The sequence below is a fragment of the Corella eumyota genome, chromosome 1, assembly GCF_963082875.1.
Source record: "Corella eumyota chromosome 1, kaCorEumy4.1, whole genome shotgun sequence".
Taxonomy (NCBI): Eukaryota; Metazoa; Chordata; class Ascidiacea; order Phlebobranchia; family Corellidae; genus Corella; species Corella eumyota.
In genome coordinates, this window is record NC_137490.1 from 6,794,708 (window position 1) to 6,808,743 (window position 14,036).

General features: G+C 29.1%; 1 protein-coding gene across 1 annotated transcript; it reads right to left on the reverse strand.

Annotated features, from left to right (window-relative positions):
- Positions 1 to 44: 44 nt before the first annotated feature.
- Positions 45 to 13,670, reverse strand: LOC145764011 (extracellular sulfatase Sulf-1-like). Its single transcript, XM_082575572.1, has 22 exons — positions 13,482 to 13,670; positions 13,083 to 13,191; positions 12,752 to 12,868; positions 11,794 to 11,916; positions 10,783 to 10,934; positions 10,006 to 10,175; positions 8,403 to 8,556; positions 6,940 to 7,115; positions 6,588 to 6,698; positions 5,589 to 5,709; positions 4,648 to 4,730; positions 4,500 to 4,523; positions 4,304 to 4,353; positions 3,660 to 3,904; positions 3,493 to 3,574; positions 3,336 to 3,420; positions 2,951 to 3,100; positions 2,492 to 2,703; positions 2,050 to 2,192; positions 1,415 to 1,676; positions 1,028 to 1,094; positions 45 to 956 (listed from the first exon to the last, which is right to left on the reverse strand). Exons 1-22 carry the CDS (start codon positions 13,521 to 13,523, stop codon positions 770 to 772), a joined length of 2,865 nt encoding a protein of 954 aa, XP_082431698.1. The 5' UTR covers positions 13,524 to 13,670; the 3' UTR covers positions 45 to 769.
- Positions 13,671 to 14,036: the final 366 nt, after the last annotated feature.

Here is a 14,036-nt window from a genome sequence, read left to right on the forward strand (position 1 = left end):
ATTTTTAGATACTTATGAAGTTTATAAAAACATGTGAGTTTATATAATAAAGAAAATTTTTATTTAAAACCTAAAATAACAATAAAAAATGATTTCAATATGATTTAAAGTGTTAAATCTTAAAGACTGCAGGTATGTAGTACATAACCAAGATAAAATAAAACTGGAAAAAGCCAAAGGTGATACTAAAGAAAGTAGAGTAATAATTAAAACAACATAAAAATTAAACTGGCAAGAAATATAATGTTTAGATGTTTAGTGGAAAACTGATAAAATGGAAAAATGTCAAAACGTAATACTAGAATAAAAAAATCAGTTTTGCTAATAAGATGAGAGATAATATCGAGTAGACACCCAAAAACCCAAAGTAAAAGTCAATAAAAACAAAGGTAGAACAGTGTTCAGAAAAAATAGATAGCGTCTGTTGGTAATTCCCGCCCTTTAGCAGTCCTGTTAAATTAAGTAACCCAATAGGAAGATAGAAAATTTATAAATCACATAGCTGAAAAGTAACAAAATGTACATCATACGACAAAGACTTATCCTGGACAGTATGTAACAATAATGTTTTGCTTTTATTAGAATAAAATATTATATTTATTATTAGTTAAGTAAATTGGGCGAATGTAATTTTGATTGTAAGCACAGAGTTTTTAAAAGTTTGTATTCCAATTAGAGTTTTTTAATATTGTAGATATTCAGAAACGAGAAAGGCTTGGTAAGCCCGTACAGTGTAACAAAGAATAGACTGTTTAAGCTATATGCTGATTCAAGAGTAATGTTTCTTTCTTAAACGCTTCGAACGATCGTTATTGCGCATTGGTTTCCTTAGATAAGATTGAACATTTCGCGGCGACCGAGTTGCCTTACAAAATACTTTATACAATTTTTTGTTTTTTCGCTTGGTAAAAGCATTACATCCAAGCTCCTTGATTTCGGATTTATAAGAAGAATATCTAAAAGCAAATATGTATTAGTTAGTTTAAGGTATGTACCAGTTAACCAAGTGATATCATGTAAGACTTACTTTCGTTTATTGTTGCCACGTTGTTTTGGGCGCCTAGACCTCTCGTTTGGTGTGTTGCGACCGGAACCTATAAAACACAGTAATTCAAAATTTACAATATTTTTTACAAAATTTCCCACTTTTTATTATGGGGAAAACATGTGCATGCTCATGCGTCGTGTATAAGCTATCTGTTAATGACTGGTTTAGGAGCGAATAATGTGGCTCGAACCCCAAACCTTTTGGGTAGCAATTAAATATCATGACCAGTATACCACATTAGCAAACTTACAGCCTTGAGATATAAAACCTCTCGGCTAGTAATCAAATCTCATGACCAGTATACCACACAAGCAGACTAACAGCCTATCAATATAAATAACTTAAGGTCTAAAAATCAATTCAAACCTAGAGGATAATTAGTTGGCAACGCCTCGGTCGTAGTTGTCGTCGTTGATGCTGCAGTCGTCGTAGTCTCCTCAGTTGTCGTTACTTCCGGCTCGATGTCGAGATCCGGGTCAAAAATGACGTCATTCGAAATGTTTTGTGACGTCATCGGAGTGCGGTATACGTGGCAGGATTCGGCTCCCTTGCAAATGCGAAGTTGAGCAAGCTCGTTGTTTAAAGCGGTGTGCACGGAACCATGTAAATCATCGGCCGTGTTTATTCTCTAAAAAGGTTTACAGACATTCAATTAAAGTTTAGTAACCGTGTTCAAGTTTTAATTCACCCTTTTTGTACTGACCTTAGGTTTACGCACAAAAACATTATCAAAAAATAATTATTTTCTGATAATTTTTGGTTTTAATATGTATTAGTGTCTAACCTACATTTCAAATACAAATAATTTTAATTAACAAATGTAGTATTTTACCTAGCTATTATTTTTAACATTTATCTTTTCTGTTATACTCTGTAGTTAAAAAAGGAGCTTCTGTCACCGTCACCATTTTAACTGTTTATTTACTATTATTTGGTATTTTTCGCTATACTTTTTTTTGTATTTAAATAAAAAGGGTTTTGCTACTTAATTTGACACTCACCTGATGTGGGTCGATATTGAGATCGAAAAATTCAACAAACCCAGTAACGAATTCGCAATAAAGAAGGTTGTGGGTTTCATTTATAATTCGTACACACCAGTAAGTGTTGTTATTGGAGTTGGTGCAATAACAAGCATCATCGCCTAAACAAAAATGTATTTTTTACAAGGCAAAGAGACACACATTTTTGTAAAAAAATTTACGAGGCAAAGAGACACACATTTTTGTAAAAAAATTTACGAGGCAAAGAGACACACATTTTTGTAAAAAAAAAGAAATTAACCAAAAAATAAAAATAAATATAAATACATTTAAAAAAATAAGAATCACTTGTACTTTACGGTTCTCGAAAAAACTTAAGACCGTAAAGTACCAGATAGAATTTGTGAGGACCGTAAAGTACAAGTAATCTAAAGTTAATAAAATTATTGCATTTGCTAACCTTGCCATAGTGGTGGAGTCGACCATTTATCTTGGTTCAGTTTAAAGCAGTTCACTCCGGGGGTTGAACATCTTTTCCAACCCGCCCCGTTTTGTTCTCTCCTCAACATTTTTTCCTTTTTTAATTTTTTCTCTTCTGTAATCAGATCTTTGTCTTCTCGAAATTTTTCCATTCGCTTTAAATTTTCTCTGCGCAGTTCTTCAAAAATTAATCTAAAAAAATATTTTCAAATATTTTTAAAACTATAATTTTTTTAAAGCATGTACATGTACAGCAAAAGGAGACGTTGACGTTTAATATAAACTTTTTTTTTTTAAAGTTTTTTTTAACGTTACTAATAAAATTATTTTAAGAAAAATATAATAAGCAAAGAAAAGTCAAAAAAAAATATAATTATTTAACAAATATGCTAAAAAAACGTTTTTTCATTTTAAATGATTTAAAGAAACTTTAACAAACCTCATTGGATGACTGGAGTTTTCGCTTGAGTTTAAATTTTGTTTCGGGGGTTTTGGAGTTGGGGTACGAGTCGGACACTCACACTTCATTGTTTTACCTTGAGGAACTCCTTTGTTGTGAGATAAACATCGACTCAAAATTCGAAAAAAACTAAAACAAAAAAGGTAAAAAATTCAAAATTATTTTTAAAATTTTTTTTTATTTTTAAAAAGTTACAATAGTACACTAATTTCAAATAGCAAAAACTTGAATTGGAAATTGCAGTTGACTATTGTTTTTGATTTTTTTACATTTAACTACTTCTAAGTTTTACAAGAATTCGTAAAAAAATATAAATAAAAAATTCAGTGTAGCAAAAAAATTAAAACTAGGTAAAATAACTTACCTTAGCCTATGTTTTGTTATTTTAATAGTGTTTTGTAGTTTTTTAACTCGTTCTTTTTTCCATTTTTTAATTGTGCGTAAATTTTCTAAAAAAAAAATTAATTACTAAATGGTTAAAAAAATATAAAAAAAATTAATAACTTATATTTTTTAAATACCTTTTTTGCATTTGATTTTCATAGATGGCAGTAATCTACATTCTTCCTTCGAGTCGGTGTTATTTTTGCTTGGTGAAATAGCCTAAAGTATAACATAACAAAATTAATTGAGTTTGTCATATTTTTCAAAATAACATAAAATCAGTTTAAAATAAAAAAAATCTTACAATATCTAGATCGTCACTAAACGCCGCTCGTTTTGACACTTTAAAATAATTCTCGTTTTCTGTAGTTTCATAACCAGCACTCAATCCATAACGGCTGCCGCTCAGCAAGTCTTGCCACTCGCTTTCGCTCATCCGCGAGTGGGCGCCGCGGGGCATCCGTCTTCGGTTTTCGGCCCGGTGCTGTCTAATATTTCTGTGTATTCCATTAAGTCGTTGTCGGCAACGCGGAGAAAGCTGTTGACTGTCTAAAATTAAAGATCACTTTTATTAATGCTGTGGGAATTACCAATTAAGTAAAATAAATATATTTTAATAATATATATTTAATGAGTTTGGCAGACCTACCGTGTTAAACTAAGTAATATACATATCGCAGTATTTTTTTAGCTTGTTTTATAATACAAAATTAAACTTATTCTATTGCATTATTAAATTTTTATGCCCGTAATGTTTAAACATAAAATAAAATTTGATTAACATATAAAATTTAATAAAAATAAATTTTATCATATTTTTTACATCAAATATTTTAAATAACACCAAAGTATCGACTTAGTATTTCAAATTTACACAACAAAGATTAATTTAATAATAAGAAATACTACTGACTCAGTTCTGATAAATAATATAATTTAATTGATTACCTGCTTGGGATTGGTATTTAACACACATGCATATCTTCTTTTTCTTAGGCCTTTAAAAAAAATTAAAATAGTTTTTTATTTGGTTTCTGTAAGTCATAAATACAATACAACAGACAGAAGAGTTTAAACACATTTTAAAATATTTTTATAATTTTTTTTCATTTAAAATTTTTTTTTAATTTTGAATAGAGCTTACCTAGTTTTGTTACATTTCAGCATCCTAAAACAACAAACGTTTTAAAACTTGTAAAAAAATTGTTCTAAAAAAATTTATAAAATCATGCTATTTTTAATTTTAAAATATACAGTTACTAAAAATTTTAAATAAAAATTTTTTTTTATACTTTAACAATCCATTCTCATCCTTCTTACATGTCCATTCCTGACCTTTAAGGCAAGGATACTGAAATGCAATATTTTGACATGCCTAAAAACGTAAAAATCGTATTAAAACTAATTGTCTACACACGTAATCAAATGTATAAATACTGATGTGAACAAATAGAATTACAAAAATTGTTTTACAAAATAATACAAATAATATTAGTTTTATTTTTTTTGGTCATGCACAAAAAATTTGATTTAAATATTAAAATTTAATTAATTTGCCCTTGAAAAAAAATCAATACCAGTTTTAAAACGTTTAAAACCTGTTTGTAAACAAAAAGCAAAACACAACTCGTTGGCCTATATTAACCAACCCTTCTACCATATATCACAACATATTAGATACAGTCTAGACTGTATTTAATAATATAAGCCATTTAACCGCATTTAAATCAAGCCTAACGTCACGGGAGTACGAAACTTAAACACCACCAAAACAAATTTCATCTAAACATGTTGAAACCATAAACGCCTAATAACTGTCAGGTGTTTATGTGCGTTTTCGAATATTACCGGCCACAATGTATACTAACTTGAAACGAGGTAAACAAATTTGACCGTAATTTTTTTTTTCAAAAATGTAATATGGGCTTAATATGGGCTAAATTACATAGTGCCTTCCGGTATGGTTAGAAGCTTGCCACCCACGCAAAGTCATGTGTAACGTTGTTATACCATTTATAGTGTTAAGTTACATAAAAGTTGCTTTTTTAAATTCAGGCAGAGTACATGTTATTAAAAAAACAAATATAGGTAAGTATATATAAACAAATATGTTATAACAGAAAATTAAAATAATTTGTTTTGTAAAGTAGGCTAAAAACTTATCACCAAAAACCGTTTAATTTAATATAAATATTCGACGTTAAAAGCAAAAATCAATGAAGTCAAAAAATACCTCTGCTACTTTCTGTAGTTTTGATGGAAGAGAGGGCTTGGCAAGATGAAGTCGGTTGTGAGGAATTTTCCCACGCGAAACCAGGAAGCTGTCTCGCCACGGTGGCACCAGAGAGGCGCGACTGAAACCACGAAAACATGTTTATGTTAACCACAACGAAATTGGGGTCGAATAATAATAGCAATTTTGTAAAATATACAGGTATTTCATGTCTCCTGAACTTTTACGGTATGCAAACTATGGTTAAAAATGTGCAGTAAAATTTATTGAAAACTTAATAAGGGCCTGTTTTCGAACGAAAACGATCTCTATAACCCTGTCTAACGCTATCTGATAAGCAATTCCACGGGACGTCACAGACGACGTGGGTCTGTGACGTCACAAAGTACAGGCACGCGTCGCCTGAAGTGACTCTTGTCTTGGAACACAGACATAAAGGATGCTTTAGCAACTATCACGATCGTCTTATTAACATGCCAATGTAAGTAATTCGAAGTGTGTATTTCCCTATTCAAAGGCACTCGTCTACGGACGCAGCCTAACGAGCTCAGGTTTATTTAAATGTCATTTGGCAATCCTTCTGAAAAAGCGCGTTTCTTCAATAAGTCAACTGGGATAGGGATAATTGAATTACAAGACATCACTCATCGCCTTTTTTAGCCCAGTGTGTACTCTACGGATTACAGCGAAGCGTGTTTACAAACTTGAAATCGAATTTTTTTAATGTCAATCAAGGAAAAACGTTATCACTTATTGCTATTCGGCAAAATGAAAAAAATATTCCCTTTTAATTTCAGTTAGCTTTGTGTTACCCCGTAATTTTTGTTTAATAAGCTCAATAAGAGCAATATTTAAACATAAACTAACCATTTAACTTAGCAAAGTTGAAAAAGAGTTAAAGACATGTTATTTTTTATTCCAGTATTTTTAAAGACAATTATTTTTCAAGTTTTACAGCATGCTTAAAAGTATTTATATCAAAAAAAAGTATTTACTTACTCTTTAAGCAATGGAATAAAGTTTCTACCGTCCATCCAATCCGGGATCGATACGCCAGCTAAGCCAAGAATGGTAGGGGCAATGTCAATGTTTAAAACTATGTCTTTCATTCTGAAAACAATAAAAGTCCAGTGTAGTACAATAGCCCATGCTTAAAGTATTTTTATTGTACATTGCCAGGTATGGTTATATCAATATTAGGCGTTTAAATATGCCATCCTTTAAATTAAACAACCCACGCAAGGATATGTGGCATACAGTTTATCTTATCATTAAAATCTCACGGAATTAGGTTAGAAAATTTACATTACACAAATCGTTTGTATAAAAACACAAATAATAATTTAAATACCTTAAGCCAGCAGGAATCCCAGGACCCCTCAAGTAGAATGGTACCCGAATATCGAAGTCGTACGGCATACTTTTACCTTTTGCAAGCCTAAATTGACCAATGTGAAACCCGTGATCAGACGTGTATAGAACATAAGTATTGTCCAGTTCACCAGTGCTTTCCAGCATATCAATAAACTAAAAAACGACAAAATTTGGATAATCTTTCAAGGGTGCAATCTTATGTAAAGGTTATGATTATTTTACGTTTATATAAAACCCAAAGTACGTCAATAAAAAGTGATAATTTATTTTAATACGGGTACATCAACGCAATTTCCGTAATATCAATCGTTAGTGAATAAGTTAACGCTTAAATTCAAGTGCCAACTACGCTTATCGTGCTATAAAAACACGCGTCAATTAGCAGTGAACAGCAGCCTGCACTGTAAGAACAAGCTGAAGGCACGTAAAGCATACAAGTTCAAAACCAATGTCAACCGCAAGTTTTAATCAGGAACCGATGACGTCACGTTCCCAGACCGATAGATTGACATTCTGCTCTTTTCCGTAAGGAAATAAGCAAGGCGAAGAGTTTAATAATATTTGTAAACTCGCATTTGAGAAATGACGTTAAATGTTAATTGGACGAATGTCATAATTTTAAAAGTCAATTCCTTGTTAATTTTTTTGTTTTTTTACACACATTCCTGTTGAACTTTATATGTTTACCCTTTTATTTTTCTGACTTTTATGGTCCTTTTCCACTCGAATTCAAGACAATTTATCAAAATTAACAGGCACGAAATTATCCCAAGTAACCGAACAACCAAAATCGCTGACGTCAAGAAAGCAATAACGGAGTCCTCTAAAGTTACGTTGACATAGTCACGGTGCTAACGCGTTTTAAAGGACGGCTTTGGGATTAAGGAATCTGGGTATTGTTAGGTCGTGACTTCTCGGGTTAACTTTGTTTGCCGAATCGGGCATTTGATGTTAAGATGTTGTGATAAGGTTTTGGATTTGACCGTATCGTATTGTCGTGACTGGATTTGCACCCGGCGATTGATCCACTTCAACAAGTTTAGTTCATTTTAAGTGAAACAGTTAATCTTGCGCGTTTATTATTAAAATTTTGCCGGTCTATATTGAGTTAAGATTTGCTGATTTTATCACGGCCTAATTTTGGGTTTTTTAACAATACGACCGGTTGTACATATCGGTAAGCGGTTACCCGTGTAAAATATAATATAAACACAACGGATTTTATCGTATTGAAGCTTATAGTTTACAAACTAATAAATACACAGAAGTTATAAAACTAACTCCTATATACCAATGTTTACAAATATGCAACGCAAGCATTAACAAAAAGTGGCTTAAACAGAGAGAACATTTGTAAAAAACTAAACTTTTTTTGGCAATAATTTAAAATTCTTAAAATAAATACGCTACAACTTAAAAAATAACAAAAGTATGTTTTACCTTATTAATTCCGTCGTCCACCGACCTTAGAGTCTGCAATCTTTTCTGCTGCAGCATTTTTGAAAAGGTATGCTGACTTGGGCTCATTTTTTCTGTAATATGCGATAGGATCCAATGTTTGTCGCTGTTCGGCCCGAAATCATAACTTGGCGTCCTAAAGAAAGATTTATATGTAAAAAATACACTGTTTTAGCTTGCAAAGCATATGGGTGGGGATAATGTATGGAATTTTATACTATTTTGTGTTTTTCTTCACACGAATTAAAATTTTGTTCAATTATGTTTTCTACATCAAAAATCACATTCAATTCAATGGTATTATCTGTTATTCTATAAAAAAAATTATACGAAATTTTGTTGGTAAAGCCTAACGTTAAAACGCACAGAAAATTCTACCAACAAACTATAAGTCAAAAAAGCTTAAAATGTAGATCAAATCCTCCTGTTTATTATGACACATGTATTACGCACATGATTAAACCTTATACAATCTTGTATTTAATCTCTGTGTATTTTAATTAAGCCCTCCCTTTACTGAGTCAAGCAATAGGCGCCTATGAGTCAAAGACACGAAGAGGTCAAAACGCAAACATCACTGAGCCACACACGAAACAATTGACAGCCAAGTCTAGCCAGGAATTTAATAAAATAACACTCCATCAAAATATTCGCTTCACACAAACCGAAGGGAAATAAATTGACATTGCTGTCGTATGGGCAAGCAAGACGCACGCAGATCGCTCGATCAGATAAGATTGTTTGTACTTACCCGCATTTTATGCTCATTTGGTTTAAAGATTATGATAAATTTATTCAATATTTGCAGTGAAAAAACCTAAGTTTTTGCCAAATATCTGAGATTGTTTTATTACTAAAATGGCCAAAAAGTAGCTCAAAAAAAAATTACAATATTTTACAAAAAAGTTGTATACTTAATTTTATTTAAAATATAATAATATTGTTTAACGAACTAACACGCTTATACGCTTGAAATACATCCCTTTTTCGTAATAAACACTTTTTAATTATTAACATTCCTCAAGGTTTATGGTTTTTTATAAGACAAAAATACCCAAAAGACATTTCTTAATTAAATACAGGGAAACCAACACTCCATATTACATATTCCGGTTAAGTGTATAATAACAGTGATCAGCCGATAAAAACCATTAATACAGAACCGATATTATTACGACAAATGTTATCCCACTTATACCACGTTCACCAGGAACTAATGAAACGTCAATATTTCGCTATTCAAACAGATGAGGTAATTCAGGAAGAGGAAAGCGAAATTCAATAAATGAATAACCGGTAATGTGTATTTAAAATAGGTTGTTTTTGTAACACATATGACGATACAATTTTTTTTTAAATTAAAAAAAAGTCAATATTTGTAAACAGTTAAAAAATCGACCAATCAACGCTTTTTATACAAGTTACGTCACCATCTACGTCATATTTAAATAAACAACGCACTTTAATTGACCAATATCCCAAAAATAAACAAAAAATTTTGAAAAACAAGTTTACGCAAAAGTTACCGACTCCCCTAAAAAAACAACCTTTTTTAACTATTACATCATGTTATATAACCACTTACATATGTGATGTCACGTTTTCGTACAGTTTCTGGTATTGCGGGGCCGCGTCTTCGGGCCCGTGGGGGGCCGGGAAACTGAGCACGGTCAATATCGGAGTGTCGGGATCTTCATTTTTTTGTTGTTCAAAATAGTTCATACTTCGATTAACCATCAAGTCGGTTAAATAATCCTTAAAAATTAATAATTAAAACAATATTTTTAAAAACATTATTACAAAAAAATTTATTAATAAATAAACAAAAATATCAAACGCAACATCAAATTTTTTTCATTTAAAAAAAAAACAATTTTTCCGACAGAAATCGAAAAATAATTTGTAACATCTTTCAATTTATTATCAAGAATATTTTTTTAAAAAGTTAAAAATATTAAAGATTTCATTAAAATTCGATCAATAAAGTTGTTTTCGGGTAACAATAACAGCGAAGCTAAGTTTTAGCAGCGTTTTTTTATCTAAAGCAACATTTGTTTTTTTATCAACTTAATGTTTAGGTTTCATTTACAAATAACAGGTCATAAATGTATACTTTTTACAACATCAAAGTATCAAAATTACCAAGAAAAACTTAAAAAATACATATATATCCTTTTAAAAACACATAAACGTTTTAAATTATAAAAATAAATTTTTATATCTCTTATCAGAATTCGTACATACATTATTTGGCAATTTTTAAACAAAACGACATTATCCAAAAATATTCGTAAAACATGTCTTTTGTTATAAATGAGATTAAACCAAAACTTTTTTTATTAAAGATAAGTCAAAAAAATACCTTTTCGTATATATTTCTATGCTGTTCTCTTTTATCGTTATGCCGTAGCGAGTAATTATAAAACTTGCTGTTTTTTACCAAACCCATCCAATATTGCCAACCAGGAGGTATGTAACTCCCGTTGTATTCGTTTAAGTATTTTCCGAAGTAACCTAAAGGTTCGAATGCAAATTGATTAAAATTTAAAATTGAAATTAAAAAATAATTTTTTTATAAAAAATCAAAGAATTTTTAGAAAAGCAAAACGTATGGATAAATTATAAATAAATTGTTATCTGAGTTAACCCAAAGTTAAAAGAAACTTGAAATACGTGATTTAAATATAAACTAAAAATAAAAAAAATAATCGCACAATACACAATTTTATCAAGATAACAAATAGCACAATCAACCGCACAACAAAAATGTGATAAATTAGTTATTTTTAAAATCCAAAATATTCGGTTTGATGTAAACCAGACCTAAATTACGTCTTAACAGTTTGTAAACATGAAAGAATAATGTTCGAAACTAACTCCCATTAACAGTAGGTGGTATGGAACACACACACTACATCACGTTGTAGATGTTTTTAAAATAGTGTTACTTTATAACTAAACAGTTTGACATGAAAAAATCTTGTATTTTAGGTAAATTTAAGAAATCTGTAAAATTTAAAAACACGATATCTTTTGAATCAATATACTGTTATATTCGGTACCATTGCCAATATGTTATATTCGGTACCCTCGCCTTAATGAAAGTATAGCGACAAAGTTAAACAATACATTATTCGTTATACTTTCATTATTTTGTTAAACACACAATTGCGGTAGTAAACAGCCAAACTAAAAGGCAACACATTGCCATATAAATTACAACTTGAAACCGGGTCAAAGTAAAAAAATGCTTTATTTTAGGGTGTAAAATTGACTACCCAAAAGACAATAAAATAACGTCCCCCCAAAAAACAAGAATCTTTTGTTTTTGTTTAAATTAAATGTTTTTAAGAAAATAAACAAAATATATTACTTGTAGCATAACCAGAGTTTCTAAGAAAAGTTGCAAACGTTCGAGTCTCGTGAGTTCGCTGCCAAGTGATCGAAGAACAATTGTCGTTGTTAGTAAAAACATTATGATTGTGGGAATACTTTCCTACAAAATAATAAAATAACGTTTAGTTTTTAAAATTTTATATATATATATATATATTAAACACAAAAAAATTCAAAAATAAACCCTTTTTTTATATCACAAATTCATTATTTTTCAGGTCAGAATAAAACAATTTAAAAAAAAATTAAATAAATTTTACTCGCTAAAGACAAGAAAAAAAGGCAAATGTTATTTTTTCTAAATATGCCCACTCAGTAAATATAACCTAGCCCATACTTAAGTATATTCAATTACATCTTACAATCTAGATATGCAAATACGCCTACGAATTTCCCACCCTAATATAGAGAGAAACGCTATTGAACTTACCATATGAAAAATTGATAAGAGTGAAATTTGACCGTTTTGATGGGCGTGATAAAGTCTATTTAAGTAAGCAACAACCCTACCATAACACGATTTTTTAATGGCAAAAACATGTTTGAAGTCAATAAACTGTACCAATAATTCAATTATTTGGAAAATAGGTTTATTTTAAAGGTGGCCCAATTTGATTAGATTATATATAAGTTTGTAAATGTGTTTATTATAAAATAATTTTTAAATAATTTGTAAGTGGAATATAATTTTTATAATTAAATATTTTTATCATTTGTAGTTTTTGTCTTACCAAATAAATCTAGCTAAAATTACTTTTATAATAATAAAAAAACAAAATAAATATTCACTTAAAAATGGTATTCTAAAATCTAAAATTAAATTTAAATACAAAAGTAAAATAAAAAACAAAAATATTATAACATCTAAAAGAGATTTTTCATACAAAAACAATACAACGCTTGCTACTTGGTCTAAAATTTTTTTATTTAAGTACCTGTTAAAAATGAGCTTCTGGATGGACAACATATAGGTGAGGTGGTAAAAGCATTTTCAAAAGTTGCTCCTTTGTTAATTACCCTGTCTCTTGTGTAATGCATTACATCCATCGAACCTGGAATAAAAAAATTATTTACAAAATAATAATGAAAAAGATTTTATTTTTTATTTTTTTTAAATTATGTCTAAACAAAAATTTAAAATGAGTGTCTGTTATAAAAATTAAAATTTTTTGAAGTTTAAAAATTTAAAATGTAGTAAAAAATATAGGCTATAACTACTTAATATTTTTTTTTAATATTTTTAATTTTATTAGATTGCTAATTTACCTAACATTAAGTCTTGGTCATCAGTCATTAAAACAACAATGTTTGGCCTCCTTGCTATATTTGAATTTGATTGAAGAATCATAACGAAAATTATTTGAAAAAATACTAACTAAAAATATAAAAAATATTTTTTTTAATTATTACATGTAAAAAAATTGAAAAAATAAACTTGTAGAAAAATTAAGATAATAAAGAGATTAAAAAAAACAAAACCTTGATTTAATTATAAATGTATTTAATATTTTTTGAAACTTTTAAAAAGCTAAATTTAAAAAAAATATTTAAAAAATATATTATTCAAATATGTAACATTAAAAGAATAATGTTCAGTTTTAAAAATTATTTATTACTTTTACCAAATGTTATAGGCTGCCAATTTTTTTTTAAATTAGTATTTACCATTGAAGTAATCCGCAAAAAAAAGGTAGTTTTCTTCGCCATAATTATACTAAAAGGCCCACTTGCCCTTATAAGTTAATGTCCTTGTCCGTTAGTACACCATTAGTTATTTTAAGTTTTAATATTTTTTTATTTTAAGCACTTTTTTAAAAAAGAATTATTTTTTATTAATAATTTAAAATAAATTCAATACCTAGAAAAAAAATATCATTAAGTATTATATTCACAATTATTATTTTTAAACATAATTTTATGTTTTAAATAACAAAATAACTCAAGCTAGTACACAAAACTATTTTCTTATGAAATTTAATAACTTTCCTTTGTTTTTGCTAAAGTCTGAAAAATAGTTAAATTTAACATAAATTATTTAACAGACTGAAAGATTACTTTTAAAAAATATAAGTCAAAAAAATTCAAAAATCCCCAGCTGTGATATTTATTTTCATCGCTTCATCACAACGTGCAATTGTCGACGATTTAACGCCTGAGCGACGCCAGCTGATACAAACTTGTTTACGACCCAATTTAAAAAGAAAAATTGACTGATGAATC

What these genes read in the sequence shown, in the direction of transcription:
- LOC145764011 (XM_082575572.1), bottom strand. Translation starts at nt 13,523, where the DNA reads ATGGCGAAGAAAACTACCTTTTTTTTGCGGATTACTTCAATG. An exon ending in TAAATACCAATCCCAAGCAG is followed by an intron (nt 3,905 to 4,303) that starts GTAATCAATTAA and finishes CTTTAATTTTAG; the next exon opens with ACAGTCAACAGCTTTCTCCG. An exon ending in TCAATATCGACCCACATCAG is followed by an intron (nt 1,677 to 2,049) that starts GTGAGTGTCAAA and finishes AAACCTTTTTAG; the next exon opens with AGAATAAACACGGCCGATGA.